General features: G+C 58.6%; 1 protein-coding gene across 1 annotated transcript in view; it reads left to right on the top strand.

Annotated features, from left to right (window-relative positions):
- The window catches only part of MYO15A (myosin XVA), a 52,062-nt gene that overhangs the window by 10,562 nt on the left and 27,655 nt on the right, over nt 1-13,845 (top strand). Inside the window, exons 2-23 of the mRNA XM_025280454.3 lie at nt 339-421; nt 961-1,024; nt 1,617-1,726; nt 2,050-2,124; nt 2,252-2,342; nt 4,514-4,519; nt 4,690-4,793; nt 4,879-4,942; nt 5,814-5,927; nt 6,430-6,591; nt 7,573-7,686; nt 8,213-8,271; nt 8,345-8,468; nt 9,334-9,429; nt 9,849-9,980; nt 10,492-10,617; nt 11,300-11,377; nt 11,847-11,995; nt 12,089-12,134; nt 12,303-12,427; nt 12,898-13,015; nt 13,315-13,490. Of these exons, the coding sequence (XP_025136239.3) occupies nt 339-421; nt 961-1,024; nt 1,617-1,726; nt 2,050-2,124; nt 2,252-2,342; nt 4,514-4,519; nt 4,690-4,793; nt 4,879-4,942; nt 5,814-5,927; nt 6,430-6,591; nt 7,573-7,686; nt 8,213-8,271; nt 8,345-8,468; nt 9,334-9,429; nt 9,849-9,980; nt 10,492-10,617; nt 11,300-11,377; nt 11,847-11,995; nt 12,089-12,134; nt 12,303-12,427; nt 12,898-13,015; nt 13,315-13,490 (2,216 nt within the window). The remainder of the gene's footprint in view (nt 1-338; nt 422-960; nt 1,025-1,616; nt 1,727-2,049; nt 2,125-2,251; nt 2,343-4,513; nt 4,520-4,689; nt 4,794-4,878; nt 4,943-5,813; nt 5,928-6,429; nt 6,592-7,572; nt 7,687-8,212; nt 8,272-8,344; nt 8,469-9,333; nt 9,430-9,848; nt 9,981-10,491; nt 10,618-11,299; nt 11,378-11,846; nt 11,996-12,088; nt 12,135-12,302; nt 12,428-12,897; nt 13,016-13,314; nt 13,491-13,845) is intronic.

The following is a 13,845-nucleotide window of genomic DNA, read 5'->3' on the forward strand; positions in this document are numbered from 1 at the left end:
AAGGGCCCCAGGCAGCAGACATGGATGCTAGTCATCACATAAGCCAACTTGGGCATCACCCTGGAGAAGAGGGTCAGCCCCAGGAGCATGTGAGGCGGGAGGCCTTGCTCCTACAAGCATGTGCTCACCTCCTGGGCAGGACCCTTGGGAACATGTGGGAGTACTGAGGCCAGACGTGGGTCCCTGGACTAAGGGTTGCGTTCCGAGGCGGGGTTCCCGCAGGACCCACCCAACCTGGCCTCAGGGTTCCCTTTCCTGCAACGTGAGTGGGTCCTGGTCATGTCCAGGCCATGGGGGCCAGGGACACATGCATGGCTGACCGCTGGTGTCTCCTCCAGATGCACTCCATCCGCAACCTGCCATCTACACAGCTCCGCGAGCAGCAGCAGGAGGACGGCGTGGAGGACATGACGCAGCTCGAGTGAGTGCTCGCTGTGGTCACCGTGCTCCCAGCCAGAGCACTGCCTCTTGCCCAGGCACCCCTCACCTCCCGGAACATTTCCTCCTCTGCAAAGCAAGGGTCAGGCAGTGTCACAAAAGCCCGATAATTTGGAGGGGCTGGGTCCAGACCCCAGCCCTGGCCTTTACTGGCTGGGCCCAGGTGGTTACCCAGCCTCTCTGCCATGGTTTCTCACCTGCAGGATGTGGGGAGGCTGTTGTGGGGTGCTGGCACAGCAGAGGTGCCCCAGATGTGAAGGCTGTGCTGGTCAATATCATTATCCAACCATGGGGACAGCCCTTACGTCTGCTACCTGAGAGCAACCCCACCTTGGAGACATGGGGACAGTGATTGTTATGCCCATTGGACAGATGGAAAAGCTGAGGCACAGAGAGGTTAAGTAACTTGCCCAAGGCATCACAGTTGGTGTCAGAGATGGGACTTGAACTCTGACCTTTCTGATGAAGGCCGTGCCCCGAGGGGAAGGTGGCCCCTGACTGTCCCTCTCCATGCCTTCACAGAGACCTCCAGGAGACCACCGTGCTGGCCAACCTCAAGACCAGATTTGAACGGAATCTCATCTATGTAAGGCCTGGGGCCGGCACCTCCCTGGGCTGGGATCTGAGGGCTGCGGCTCCCCTGCCTCCTGGGGCTGCAGTGGACAGCATGGATTTCTCCTGCCCACCCCAGACTGGAGTTTCTACTATTCAGCCATAGCATGCAAGAGCTGGGAGCACTAGCACCTAAAGTTCTAGAATACAGAGTCTGAAAATAGTGGGTGCCAGGAGCAGAGACCTGGAGACAGGGAACCCAGAAGTGTGTGACCCCTGCCACCAGGAGTCCAGTGGATTAAAGCTTCCAGAGACCCGGGTTCCAGAAGAGGCAGTCAGGGGGCGGCCCCAACTGTGAATGAATGAAGCAGGCAGCAGCTGTCATGGCCATCCTTGCAGCATCGTGGCTGTGGGGCTTTGCTTGCTCCAGCCTTCTCTGGCCTCAGCCTGGTCAGTGCCTGACACTCCACCACCAGAGCAGATGACCCATCAGACTGTCAGGGGCCAAGGTGTAGGCACCAGGGCCAGGCAGCCAGGCATCTGTCCCCACAAAACAGGGATCCCGACTCCAGAAGTAGGGGAGGGAGGGATGCGGACAGGCACTGAGGCCACTGTCTGCCCAGCAGACGTACATCGGCAGCATCCTGGTGTCGGTGAACCCGTACCAGATGTTTGGAATTTACGGGCCGGAGCAGGTGCAGCAGTACAGCGGGCGGGCCCTGGCCGAGAACCCCCCGTGAGTGTCTCTGGGGCTGGGAGAGGGGATAGCCTGGGGTCTCCTGGGGCCCTGTCTGAGCTGGGGGTCAGGGCAGGTGGTGGTGGGTGGCCCAACAACCTCTCCCCAAGCCTGGCCATAGCCCTCTCTGGGCTGCAGGCTGCTGTTCTGCAGAACTGCAGGCTCAGTTCTGGACAGGGAGCCTTGCAGGAACATTCTCCTAGGAGTGGGCGTGGAGCGGGACTGGCCACTCGGCTGGGCAGAGGTGCCCCCTGCCCGCCCACTGGGAGGTTTGGGGGCATGGGGCAAGGCCTGCCCAGGAACCCTTTGACCTGTCTCTCCAGCCACCTCTTCGCAATTGCAAATCTCGCCTTCGCCAAAATGCTCGATGCCAAACAGAACCAATGCATAATTATCAGGTGAGCAGGGGTGGGGCTGGGGACCAGCCTCCTACCCATGTCCTCCTGTGTCATGGTGAGGTCAGGCGAGCCCGGGGGACGGCACTGTGAGCAGGTGGCAGCTCACTCTGCTCCTTTGCCTGGGCAGTGGAGAGAGCGGCTCGGGAAAAACCGAGGCCACGAAGCTGATTCTGCGCTACCTGGCGGCCATGAGTCAGAAGCGGGGCGTCACACGGCAGGTGAGTCCATCTCTCAGCTGCATGGTCTGTCCATCTCCCCCAGCCCAGCACCCAGGGATGCACAGGGAGGGCTCATAGGACTGGGGGCTCTTTCTGCCTGCCCTCCCTGGGAGTTCCTTCCTGCTCATGTCTCCCTGCGTGAGCTCTGTGTTCCAGCTTCCTGGAGCAGCCCAAATAGAGGCTGCGTGGGCCAGGGGCGCCACCCACACTCCCTGCCTGGCCTCAGCTTCATGGTTGTGAAGGAGGCAGGACTGGCCCGAATGTGGGGGTTGCAGGCAGGAGGTGCTGGGACACTGAGAAGGCCTGGCCAGGGTCTGCAGAATGGGAGTTCTGCTCAAAGCTAGGTTCCCTGAACTGAGAATGTTAGAACCTTGGTAAAGGCTTCCCAAGGACCCACTGTGTGCCAGGCCCAGGCTAGGCTCTGGGAGCAGGCCACAGCACCTGTTAAGCCTGCTCCTGCAGTCGGGCCGTCTGGGTCCATTCTGGGCATGACATGGGTTACGGTCTTAAACAACGTCTCTTGTCTTGCCCACTCCCGCCACGCTTGACCATCATCCTCATCTGTCTCCCATTGACCAGCACAATGGTGCTGCAGCACCATGGCCCAGGGGCCAGCACGTCTCAGGGCTCCTCCTGTTGGACTGGTTTTGGCCATGAGTCCTTGTGGAACCCAGTCTTGCCTTGATCAACTGATGTCTGGGCCACAGCTCCATGTCTGGGCTGAGATGTGACAAGGGTCCCTGGGGTGGAGTCTTGGGAGGGCACTGAATGCTGCCCAGCCCAAACACAGCACCACCGCACCTGCAGGCCAGGCTGGATGGCCCCAGGGCCCTGATGGTCCCGCCCCGGGCTGCGTGCCTGCCTCATGCCAGGCACCAGGGGGAGAACTCACTCCAGATGCCCTCAAGGGGCACCCAGACTAAGGGATAGTACAGGCCAAAGCCCAGGTGGACCCTGACTCCTGGAGCACCCCCAGGCTGGCCCCCAGGCCTCTCTGGGCCTCAGTCCACTCCTCTGTGCAATGGGCAGTATTTCTGGGACCAAGCTAGACTGTGAGTGCAGGGACTGGCCCGGTCGCAAGGATAACAGGTGTCACTTCTCTGTATCCCCGGCCCTCCTGCTTCACCTGAGAGTTCATCCCAAGGAAGCAGCGCAGCCAGAGAAAACGCTGCCTACACCACCGAGCTTGGGCTGTGGGGTCCTCGCTCTTCTGACCCTGGAGTACCGGGCACGCGGCACACCTCTCCCAGCCTCAGCTCCCTGATCTGTAAATGGCTGATACTGGCATCTACCTCCTAGGATCGTTAACGATGCTGTAATTGGGACAAAGGGTCTGGCATGCAGTAGTTGCTTACTAAGTGGGCACTGTAATTTGCTATGCCCTGGTGGCTCTGCTCTTTAACCCCTATTTCATCCATTCAGCAGATTCTTTTTTTGTTTGTTTTTGGCTGCAGTGTGTGGCACACGGGAATCTTAGTTCCCCAACCAGGGACTGAATCTGTGCCCCTTTCAGTGGAAGCATAGAGTTCTAACCACTGGACCTCCAGAGAAGCCCCCTTGCAGATGTTTGTAGAGGGCCTCCTAAGTGCCAGGTCTTGTGTGGACGCTGGGCACCAGGCACATGCAGACAGATTTCTGCCTGTGGGGCTGATGTTCCATCAGGAGACAAGGGTGCGGGGAAGGGCTGAGGGCGGCAGGGGAACAGAACTCTTAACGCCCAGGGGCCAGCACGGGCACAGTCAAGGGGACTGTAGTGTTGGGCAGATCGAGGGAGGGGACAGGAGACGAGGCGGGGCTATGCCAGGCCTTCCAGCCCAAGGGGTGGGAGCTGTGGGGGACAGGGGCAGGACCTCACTCAGGATGCAGAGGACCCCAGGTGGGAGCTAGGCAGGGCAGGAAGGAGGCCCTTCCAGGATGCTGGGGCACAAAGACATCCTCAGAGCCCCCAGCCTGGGACTACACCTCGGTCCCTGAGCCCAGACACCTGGGTCTCCAAGGCTCAGGGGTCTGCTCTCACCTGGCGGCTCTCCTGCCCACCAAGGACTTGGAGGGCTTGGCCAGTCCCTCTGTGATTCAAGGCACCCCGCATCCTGGGGGAGCTGGTCAGTCCTGTAGGTAACCCACTTCTGTTCTTGTTCCTTCCTCCTTCTTGGTCCTGGTGGCTCCTGAAGATAAAGGTACTGTGTGTGTGTGCACACGCATGTGTGGTGCAGTGGGGCAGCAGGAGGCAGGGCGGGGGGCCTGGGTAGCCTCGGGGGTCTGCAGGGAACCCACCGCCCTCATGAAGGGGAACCTGGGTTGGTTCCGCGTGCTCCCCACAATGCCCACATTGTCCTCTGGCACTCAGATCCTGGAGGCCACACCCCTCCTGGAGTCCTTTGGTAATGCCAAAACCGTCAGGAACGACAACTCCAGCCGCTTCGGGAAGTTTGTGGAGATCTTTCTGGAAGGGTGAGTGGGCTGGTGAAGGAACCTGCAGGGTCTGTGTGCACTGTGCCAGGCACAGCCCTGACCCTGACTGTGCCCACCCACCCAGGGGCGTGATCTCTGGTGCCATAACCTCTCAGTACCTGCTCGAGAAATCCAGGATCGTGTTTCAGGTGGGCTGGCTTTCCAGGGCTTGTGTGTCCAGGTGGGGGGCATGCAGACCCTCGAAGCCTGGCACCTGGCTGAGCAGTGTATGTGTGTGTCTGTGTGTGTGTATGAGCCTGTGGCCCATCTCCTTGTGTGTGTGTATGTACGTGTGTAGGTGTACGTGTGTCTATGTGTGTATGTATGTGCACATATGTATCTCTGTATATGTGCGTGTGTGTATCTGTGCATATATGCGTGTGTGTGTGTGTATATCTCTGTGTGTATCTGTGTATGTGTGTGTGTGTATCTGTATGTACGTTGTGTGTGTGTGTGTGTGTGTGTGAGCCTGTGGCCCATCTTCTTGTCATGGAAGCACACCAGGCACCATCCTGCTGTAGGGCCTTTGCACAACTGTTCTTTGTAACTGGAGCACTCGCCCCCAGACACCTGCCAGACCAAGCCCCTCACCTCCTCCGAGTCTTTCCCAGCATGCCACCTGCTCGGGGAAGATCCCCCAGTAAAAATGCAGCCCCTTCACCCATCAGACCTGCCCACCCACTGCTGCAGCATTTCCTTGCAGAGCACTTCTCCCCACTCATGGTGGTCTGGCAGGAGTCTGTCTCCCCACCAGAAGGTGGGCTCCACAAGGCTCCTGGGGCTCCTTCCACCTTGTGCTTATTTCTCCAAAGTTAAACCCTGCTCAGAGCTCCTTCCCACCAGCACGCCAGATCCCCCCACCCCCGCCAGTGCCAGGCTGGGGTCACTTGACACAGAGGAGCCAGTCTCACCTGAGGCCTGTGTGTGTGTGTATTTGCGGGTACACCTGGGCTTATATGTGTGTCTGGGGGTTACCCGGATGGGTGGCTCCCCTCTGTGCACCCACCCACCGCTCCATAGGCCAGAAATGAGAGGAACTACCACATCTTCTATGAGCTCCTGGCTGGGCTGCCTGCCCAACTCCAGCAGGCCTTCAGCCTTCAGGAGGCCGAGACCTACTACTACCTGAACCAGGTGAGTGCCAGCAGGTGTCTGAGGGCCTCTGGCCAGGTGCCCCCACCCCATCATGTTGTGTGGGCCCAGAGACCATGTCCTGATGGACAGTGAAGGTGTTGGGGTTTTGGGGGGTGAGTTCCTTTGCAGTGTCTCATTGTGGCAAGGGGGACAGGTGTCACTGGGGTCCAAAACCAAGATGGGGACAGCCTACGTGATTGTTTTTTTGGAGCCTAGAACAGAACTCAGTGGCCTGTAGTAACCACACTTCCCTCTGGAGCCTCACTTTCCTGTCTGTAAAATGGGGACAGAATAGTTTTGCATTGCAGGGCATGTGAGGGTTAGGTGAAGGGAATGTTCTCAGAGTCTTCAGCACAGGGCCTGGCATGCGGGGCTGCTTGGAGCCCCTTGCCCCGGGAGTGGATTGAAAGCTGAGAGCCCAGGCCAGGCTGCAGGCCAGGGCAGAGCAGGGACCCCGAGGCCCCCACCCAGGGTCCTAGACCCCCACTCTGTCCTTGCCCAGGGTGGGAACTGTGAGATCTCAGGGAAGAGCGATGCGGACGACTTCCGCCGGCTGCTGGCCGCCATGGAGGTGCTGGGCTTCAGCGCGGAGGACCAGGACAGCATCTTCCGCATCCTGGCCTCCATCCTGCACCTGGGCAATGTCTACTTTGAGAAGGACGAGGTGAGGGCGCTGTGCCACAGGACAGCTTTCTTGGGACATGGGCGTCCCCCCGAGGCTGAGAGCTGCCAGCTCACAGCTGGAAGCACTTGGTCCACAATTTGGGGTTGTTCATCTTTTTCTCATTGGTATATAGAGCTCTTTATATATGTTAAGGAAATCTGTAGGAATTGCAGATATATTTTCTGATTTATCATTTATGTTTTGATTTTATTTACAGATTTTTTTGGTGTTTTGGATTTTTTTTTTTTTTTTTTTGCTACAGAGATTTTTAAGGATTATTTTCAGAAATTTCATTTATCAAGTTTTTTCTTATACAAATTGTAGACTTTTCATCATTTTTAGAGAATAATCGCTTTAAAATTATAAAAGCCTTTTTCTGTAATTTTTTCAAGATCTTTTAGGGTTTCTGTTTGATTTTTTAAAAACATTTAAATCTCTGGTTCATCAGAAACTTACCTTAGGAAGGTAAAAGGTAGGAATCCCAGGCTGGTTTTTTTTTAATGGTCACTCAATCTCCCAACTTGAGAAATACATATTTATCACATGCTCAATTCCTGTGTCCTTTTGTGTCCGAATTCCACACTTTTTATTGTGCTTCGTTGATTTGTTTATGAACTATGTGTCTGACCCCACAGTGTTTTAATTATTCTAACTCTATGTTTTACTATCTCATAGAGTCCCTGGAATTTCTACTTCAGAATTTTCCTGGCTGTTCTCACTTGTTTCCATATTTGTATGTTGTTGTCCAGTCGCTTGTGTCTGACTCTTTGCAACCCCATGGACTGCAGCATGCCAGGCTCCTCCGTCCTCCACTATCTCCTGGAGTTTGTACAAACTCATGTCCACTGAGTCGGTGATGCCATCCAACCGTCTCGTCCTCTGTCATCCCCTTCTCCTGCCTTCAATCTTTCCCTTTTTTTGTATGAATTTTATATGAAGAACTCATCTAACTCAACAGGCACTCCTGGGGGTGTTTTGCAGACGGACACGCAGGAGGTAGCCTCCGTGGTGAGCGCCCGGGAGATCCAGGCCGTGGCCGAGCTGCTGCAGGTCTCCCCCGAGGGCCTGCAGAAGGCCATCACCTTCAAAGTGACCGTGAGTCCCTGGTGGCTGGGGCCGCTTCATGCCCCATGCTGTGTGGGCCCCCTGCCCCTCTCCCCTGCCTCCCACTCCTGTCCATCTCTGGGTTGCGTGCAGAGTTGGGTACCTCAGACCCCAAAGGCGTTACAGCCTCCAGGCCTTTGCATAGCTGTTCCTGTTTTCATACCCACTCAACCTCCCAGACCCAACATAGACATCGCCTGCTCCAGGGAGCCACCCCTGACCCCTGGCTGGGCCTGTCCCTCCCACAGCCCTTGCCCATCCTCCCTTCCCGAGGCTGACGTCACTGTTGTGTCTATACAAGCTCCTGTCTCCCTGACGGTGGGGCAGCCCCCACCCCACCAGCAAGCCAGGCAGCAGAGGGATGAGGGTATGCGTCCTGCCCCCTGGTTGTGCCTGAGACCAGTCACACCAGCTCCACGATCCCTGCTCCACGCCCCTCCCCCCAGTTCTCTGGGGACTTTCCAGAGGTGGTGGCCAGTGCACTGTCACTCAGAGCCCACCTCCCCCCACACCCCAGGAGACCATGAGAGAGAAGATCTTCACCCCCCTGACGGTGGAGAGCGCCGTGGATGCCAGGTGAGGCCACAGCCCCACCTGAGGCCCTCCGCCTCCTCACTGTGCCTGCCCCCTCAACACCTCTCTGCTCCAGGGATGCCATCGCCAAGGTGCTATACGCATTGCTGTTTAGCTGGCTCATCACCAAGGTCAACGCGCTGGTGTCCCCACAGAAGGACGCGCTGTCCATTGCTGTCCTGGACATCTATGGCTTCGAGGTGGGGCTCCGGCGGGGAGGCTCTAGTGCCATCAACTGTTCAGGGCCCTCCCCCTTTATTATCTCCCTCCTTTCACCCACAAGCACTTCCTGGGGCTTCCGGGTGCCAGGCTCTGTGGGTGACACCAGGGACCCCAGAAAGGACCAGACCTGGGCGCTACCCTTGGGGTGCTTCCAGGAGGGACTGGATGAGGTTCCAGTGGACAGACGCAGACAAACACATGTGGTCAGAGCCATAACAGAGGCATCCTGGTGCTGGGGGAGCCTGGAGAAGATCCCTAGCTGGTTCCTTAAGAGCCAGTCAAGGCATTTGAGGAGAGAACAGTCATGCAAAAGCTCAGGGGTAGGGGGAGCTGGAAGTCATTTGGGGGGTCAGAGTGGGGGACATGGAAAAAGACAGGCAAGATCAGAACAGCAGAAGTGGCCGCTGAGGTTCCCATGGCACCTGTTATATGCTGGCTGCTGTTTTGAGCTCTTGGTTTGTTACTCACTTAATCCTGACAGTCGCCTGGGAGGTGGGCACTGTCATCCCCATTTTACAGATGGGGAAGCTGAGGCACTTGGGGTAGAAAGTGGCAGACCCAGGGTCGGAACCTAGGTAGAAGGTTCCAGGGCCTGGGCCTCAGCCACTACCTGGGCTACCTCCCATGGTTCCCGAACCACTAGGCTCTCACCTGTGCCCAGAGGGAGCCCCCGAGGGGTCTGAGCAGAGGGTCTGTGCGCAGGGCTTCAGCTTGCTGAAGTTGTGGTTGTGGAAGGCGGGGATAAGGCTGCATGGGGAAGGAGGGGTGGGAAGGCCCTGGGTGGGGACAGATGGGCTGCTGGCCACCGAAATGCAGGGCCCAGCCTCTCTGCCCATCTGGCAGGACCTGAGTTTCAATAGCTTCGAGCAGCTGTGTATAAACTATGCGAACGAGAGCCTCCAGTACCTCTTCAACAAGATCGTCTTCCAGGAAGAGCAGGTGAGAAGCCTCTGTCCGCTCTCCGTCCTGTCCTGCCAGCCACTGGGCTGCCTCAGAGGCAGACAGGCTGTGCTGGCTCTTTAAGGACAAACGAGAGGTCATCCATAGGCCCAGTGGAGGGCAAGGCACTCTGAGCTAGGGACCAGCATGTGCATAGGCCCTGCTCTGGAGGGGCAGGTGCGAGGGTGCTGAGCCCAGAGAAGCCCTCCTGTGGTCCTCCTCACCCTCACAGGGCCATCAGGCGGATGAGCAGGGCCCAGAGGTGGCTCGTGTTGTGCTGCCCTGCTGGGCGTGAGCTCCCTGTGCTGGGAGGGGTGCAGGTGGAGGTGCCCTGGTTGGGCCCCTCTGGATGGTGTCCACCTGGGGGACAGGGTGGGAGGCACTGGGAGGGGCTGGAGGCCGAGGACCGCTGTCCACAGGAGGAGTACATGCGAGAACAGATCGACTGGCGGGAGGTCACCTTCGCCGACAACCAGCCCTGCATCAACCTCCTTTCGCTGAAGCCCTATGGCATCCTGCGCATCCTTGATGACCAGTGCTGCTTCCCCCAGGTGGGCGCTGAATACGCTGCTTGGGGCGCGCGGCACTCTGAGCCCGTGTCCCCACTGGGCCCGAGTCCTGCACTCCACTCTGCTCTGGCCTCCGGTCGGGGGCTCAGGACACCCAACCTGGGGTTTCAAACCTGGGGTGATTGAGGCTGGATGGGGGCTCTGGAGGAGGGGCTTTGCCAGCCCGTGGAGTCACAGAAGGCTTCCTGGAGGAGGTGACCTTGGGGTTGGGCCTCAGATTCTGATTGGAAAACACGAGAGTGGTATGGGTGCTCCGGTCAGTGGGACTAGAGAGAGCAGAGACAGAGGGGCTGGAGGGAAGGCAGCTGGGAGCCCACCCTTCCGCAGGGTCCATTCAGGTTGTCCATACTGAGCAGCAGGCAGCCAGGGGAGCAGGGACTTGCTCCTCCTCCCTGCAGCTTGAAGGGGACCAGTCAGGGCTGGAGAATTTGCCACCAGGCCAGCTATTGCATGCCCGGGCCTTGCCCACCTGCTGACCCCTGCCTGCCCCCAGGCCACAGACCACACCTTTCTGCAGAAGTGCCATTACCACCATGGCGCCAACCCACTTTACTCCAAGCCCAAGATGCCGCTGCCCGAGTTCACCATCAAGCACTACGCGGGCAAAGTCACCTACCAGGTGAGATCCCGAATGGCCCACACAGCCTCCAGTCCCAGTCCCCATGCCAGAGACACCTAGACCTGTTGCAGTCTGGCTCTGCTGATCCTCAGTTGTGTGATCTTGGCCAAGTCCCTCTACCTCTCTGAGCCTCAGCTTTCTCATCAGAAGAGTGGGAACAATAGTGCCCGGGGCACTCCCCTCTCCTCGGCAGACATGGTGAAGAGGAGCGCCCATCAGCAGTGGTCACTGTTACTGCTGTCATCTTGGCTCTTTCCTGCCCTGAGGTGTCTCAGACCAGGATTCCAAGCCTCTGTCCCCACTGGGCCTCATTTTCCTCATCTCTAGAATGGGCACAGGACAGAGTCCTCACTGAGGACGGGCCACGACGTGGACTGGGCATGTGGCTACTGCCCCCTCTCCCCCTCCCCAGGGAGTGGAGAGGACAGTGGGACAGGAAGTGGGGAACCATAGCAGGCGGAGGGGCCCATCCCTCTCAGGACAGACAGGGAAACCGAGGCCTGGGGGGCAGGGCCAGGGTCCCCTGGGGCCGTGAGCCCCTGACCCACTGTAAGGAGGAGGGGAGAGGAGGGGAGCGGGCAGTGCACACACCCGGGGATGGCTCAGCCTTCCACCCTCTCTCCCAAGCCGTTGGGGTAGGGTGGGGTCCACACCGAACTGCCCCTCCCCTCTCCCCCTCCAGGTGCACAAGTTCCTAGACAAGAACCACGACCAGGTGCGCCAGGACGTGCTGGACCTGTTTGTGCGGAGCCGGACTCGGGTGAGCGAGCCTCGCTGCCCCGGCCCCCCGAGCACCCAGCCTGCTGTCAGACCCCTTCCCCAACTTTGTCCAGCCTCTGGCTCACCCCGGCCTATCCCTCCCTGAGGGGCTCTCCTACGCCTCGTCCTCTCGGCCTCCACGTCCCCCCCAGGTCGTTGCCAGAGTTCATGGCCAGGTGTGTCACAGGCCCCCTTGGGGCCAGGCATGCAGACTCTAGTGCCCCATGTTCCCCCACAGGCAGGCCACTTGGAAGGTATGAGCACCCTGACTTGAGAAGAATGCCAGCCGGGAGGGCATGGCCTTCAGTCAGGGCAGGGGTCCAGCAGTCACTTTCTGATCCCCGGGTCCAGAGACTGATGCCTTTTGTTCTTCCCCTTTCTCTTTCTCTCCGTCCATTTCCCTCCTTGTTTCTGCCTCTGGGCCCTTCCCCTTCCATCTCCTGGCACCTTGACCTTGACTGCTGGCCCAGGTGGTAGCACACCTCTTCTCCAGCCATGCCCTGCAGGCTGCCCCTCAGCGCCTGGGCAAGAGCAGCTCTGTCTCCCGGCTCTACAAGGCGCACACGGTGGCCGCCAAGTTCCAGCAGTCACTTCTGGACCTGGTGGAAAAGATGGAGAGGTGGGTGTGGCAGGTGCCCCCACCCTGTGACCCTGGGGGCAAGGACCCTCCGTCCCCAGGGCCTCACACTGCCCTCCTCTCGACTCTGCCCAGGTGTAACCCCTTGTTTGTCCGGTGCCTGAAGCCCAACCACAAGAAGGTATGTGATGGGGGGGGGCCCCTGGAGGAGCCAAGTCCTCTCCCCATGCTGTGTGACCTTGGGCGAGTGGCTTTGCCTCTCTGGACCTCCCATCTGCCCAGCCCACTGAGGAGACCATTGCATATGTTTGGGCCGATACACAGGCTTCCTCTCTGGGCTCTCCCCCAGGAGCCAGGCCTCTTTGAGTGTGATGTGGTGACGGCCCAGTTACGCTATTCAGGGCTGCTGGAGACTGTGCGGATTCGGAAGGAGGGCTTTCCAGTGCGGCTGCCCTTCCAGGTGTTCATCGACAGGTACCTTGGTCTGGTGCTTCCTGAGTTCTGCAGACCCCTACCCAGGCCCCTATGGCCGCAGGAATTCACAACCCAGGCAGAGTAGGGCTGGCCATGCACGGTTGCTCAGGTTGTGCACTACACAAGACCACCACATACTAGCTGTTACATGGCAGATATATTTACTACTTTGCATTTTTCATAGTTCTATTATGTATGTGTTGATTCCAAAGAGAAGTGATTTTCATACCTATTACTGCTATGACAAGTTTCCAGCAGATGGCGTTAAAGCATTTTCTTGTACTGAAAGCATTTATTGTAGTTTAATGCTCTTTTCAAGCAGCCTTGGGACAGAAAGCCCTTTTCTGGTTAGAAGAGACTATGAGTAAAGGCTCTGCTGGGACCTAGGCTTCCCGGAGACGGGTTGGGTAGTGACCCTGAGGTCTAGCAGGCAGCCGGATGGGTCCAATAGCTGGGTTTGGGGCCTGCAGGTACCGCTGTCTAGTGGCCCTCCAGCACAACCTGCCAGCCAGTGGGGACATGTGTGTGTCGGTGCTGAGCCGCCTATGCACAGTCACACCAAACATGTACTGTGTTGGTGTCAGCAAGGTGAGTCCTCCCAACGCTCAGCCCCTGGGTGCCCTGTGGCTGGAGACTGTGGGCTCAGAAGTGCCCAGGCCAGAGGCCATCCAGCCGAGCTGGGGCATGGATGCTGATCCCACCTCCACACTCTGCCTGGCCGCTCTCACTGCCTGATTCACCATCCTGCCTTCCCCACCTCTCCAGACTTGGCCGCCCTCCACCCGATCCGGGGCTGGCCTGTCCTCTGTCTCCAGGGACTCCTGGGGAGGGCGGGCCCAGGCAGTGCCCGGGGGCTCTCAGCCTCAGCGCTCGCCTGCTGCCCCCAGCTCTTCCTGAAAGAGCACTTGCACCAGCTGTTGGAGGGCATGCGGGACCACGTCCTGAGCCTGGCGGCCGTCACGCTACAGCGCTGCCTCCGCGGCTTCTTTGTCCAGCGCCGTTTCCGCTCCCTACGCCGCAAGATCATCCTGCTGCAGAGCCGGGCCCGCGGCTACCTGGCCAGGTGCAGGCCCAGAGTGGGCAAGGCTCCCTGGGTTTCTGTGGCCAGGCCCCAGGAAGGCCAAGCTTGAACTTGGGTAGTAAGTTCCCCATTCCCAGAGGCATTCACCCTTCCTTTGTGGGAAGGGTGATCAGATTCTGTGTGTCTTTCCCTCCCACCCCCTGGTCCTTGTGACTGGTAGGTAGAAATCCATCCAACCAAGAGGGGCCCCACCCTGCATCTCCCATACCCTGGGACAGCCAACAGGCCCTGCCACTCCATTTGCTGTGTGTCCTTGGCCAAGTCACTGCCCCTCTCTGAGTTTGTTTCCCTTTTTGCATTGGGTCCCAGAGTGAAGTGTGGACACTGACACTCCAAC

This window comes from Bubalus bubalis, chromosome 3, assembly GCF_019923935.1.
Source record: "Bubalus bubalis isolate 160015118507 breed Murrah chromosome 3, NDDB_SH_1, whole genome shotgun sequence".
Taxonomy (NCBI): domain Eukaryota; kingdom Metazoa; phylum Chordata; class Mammalia; order Artiodactyla; family Bovidae; genus Bubalus; species Bubalus bubalis.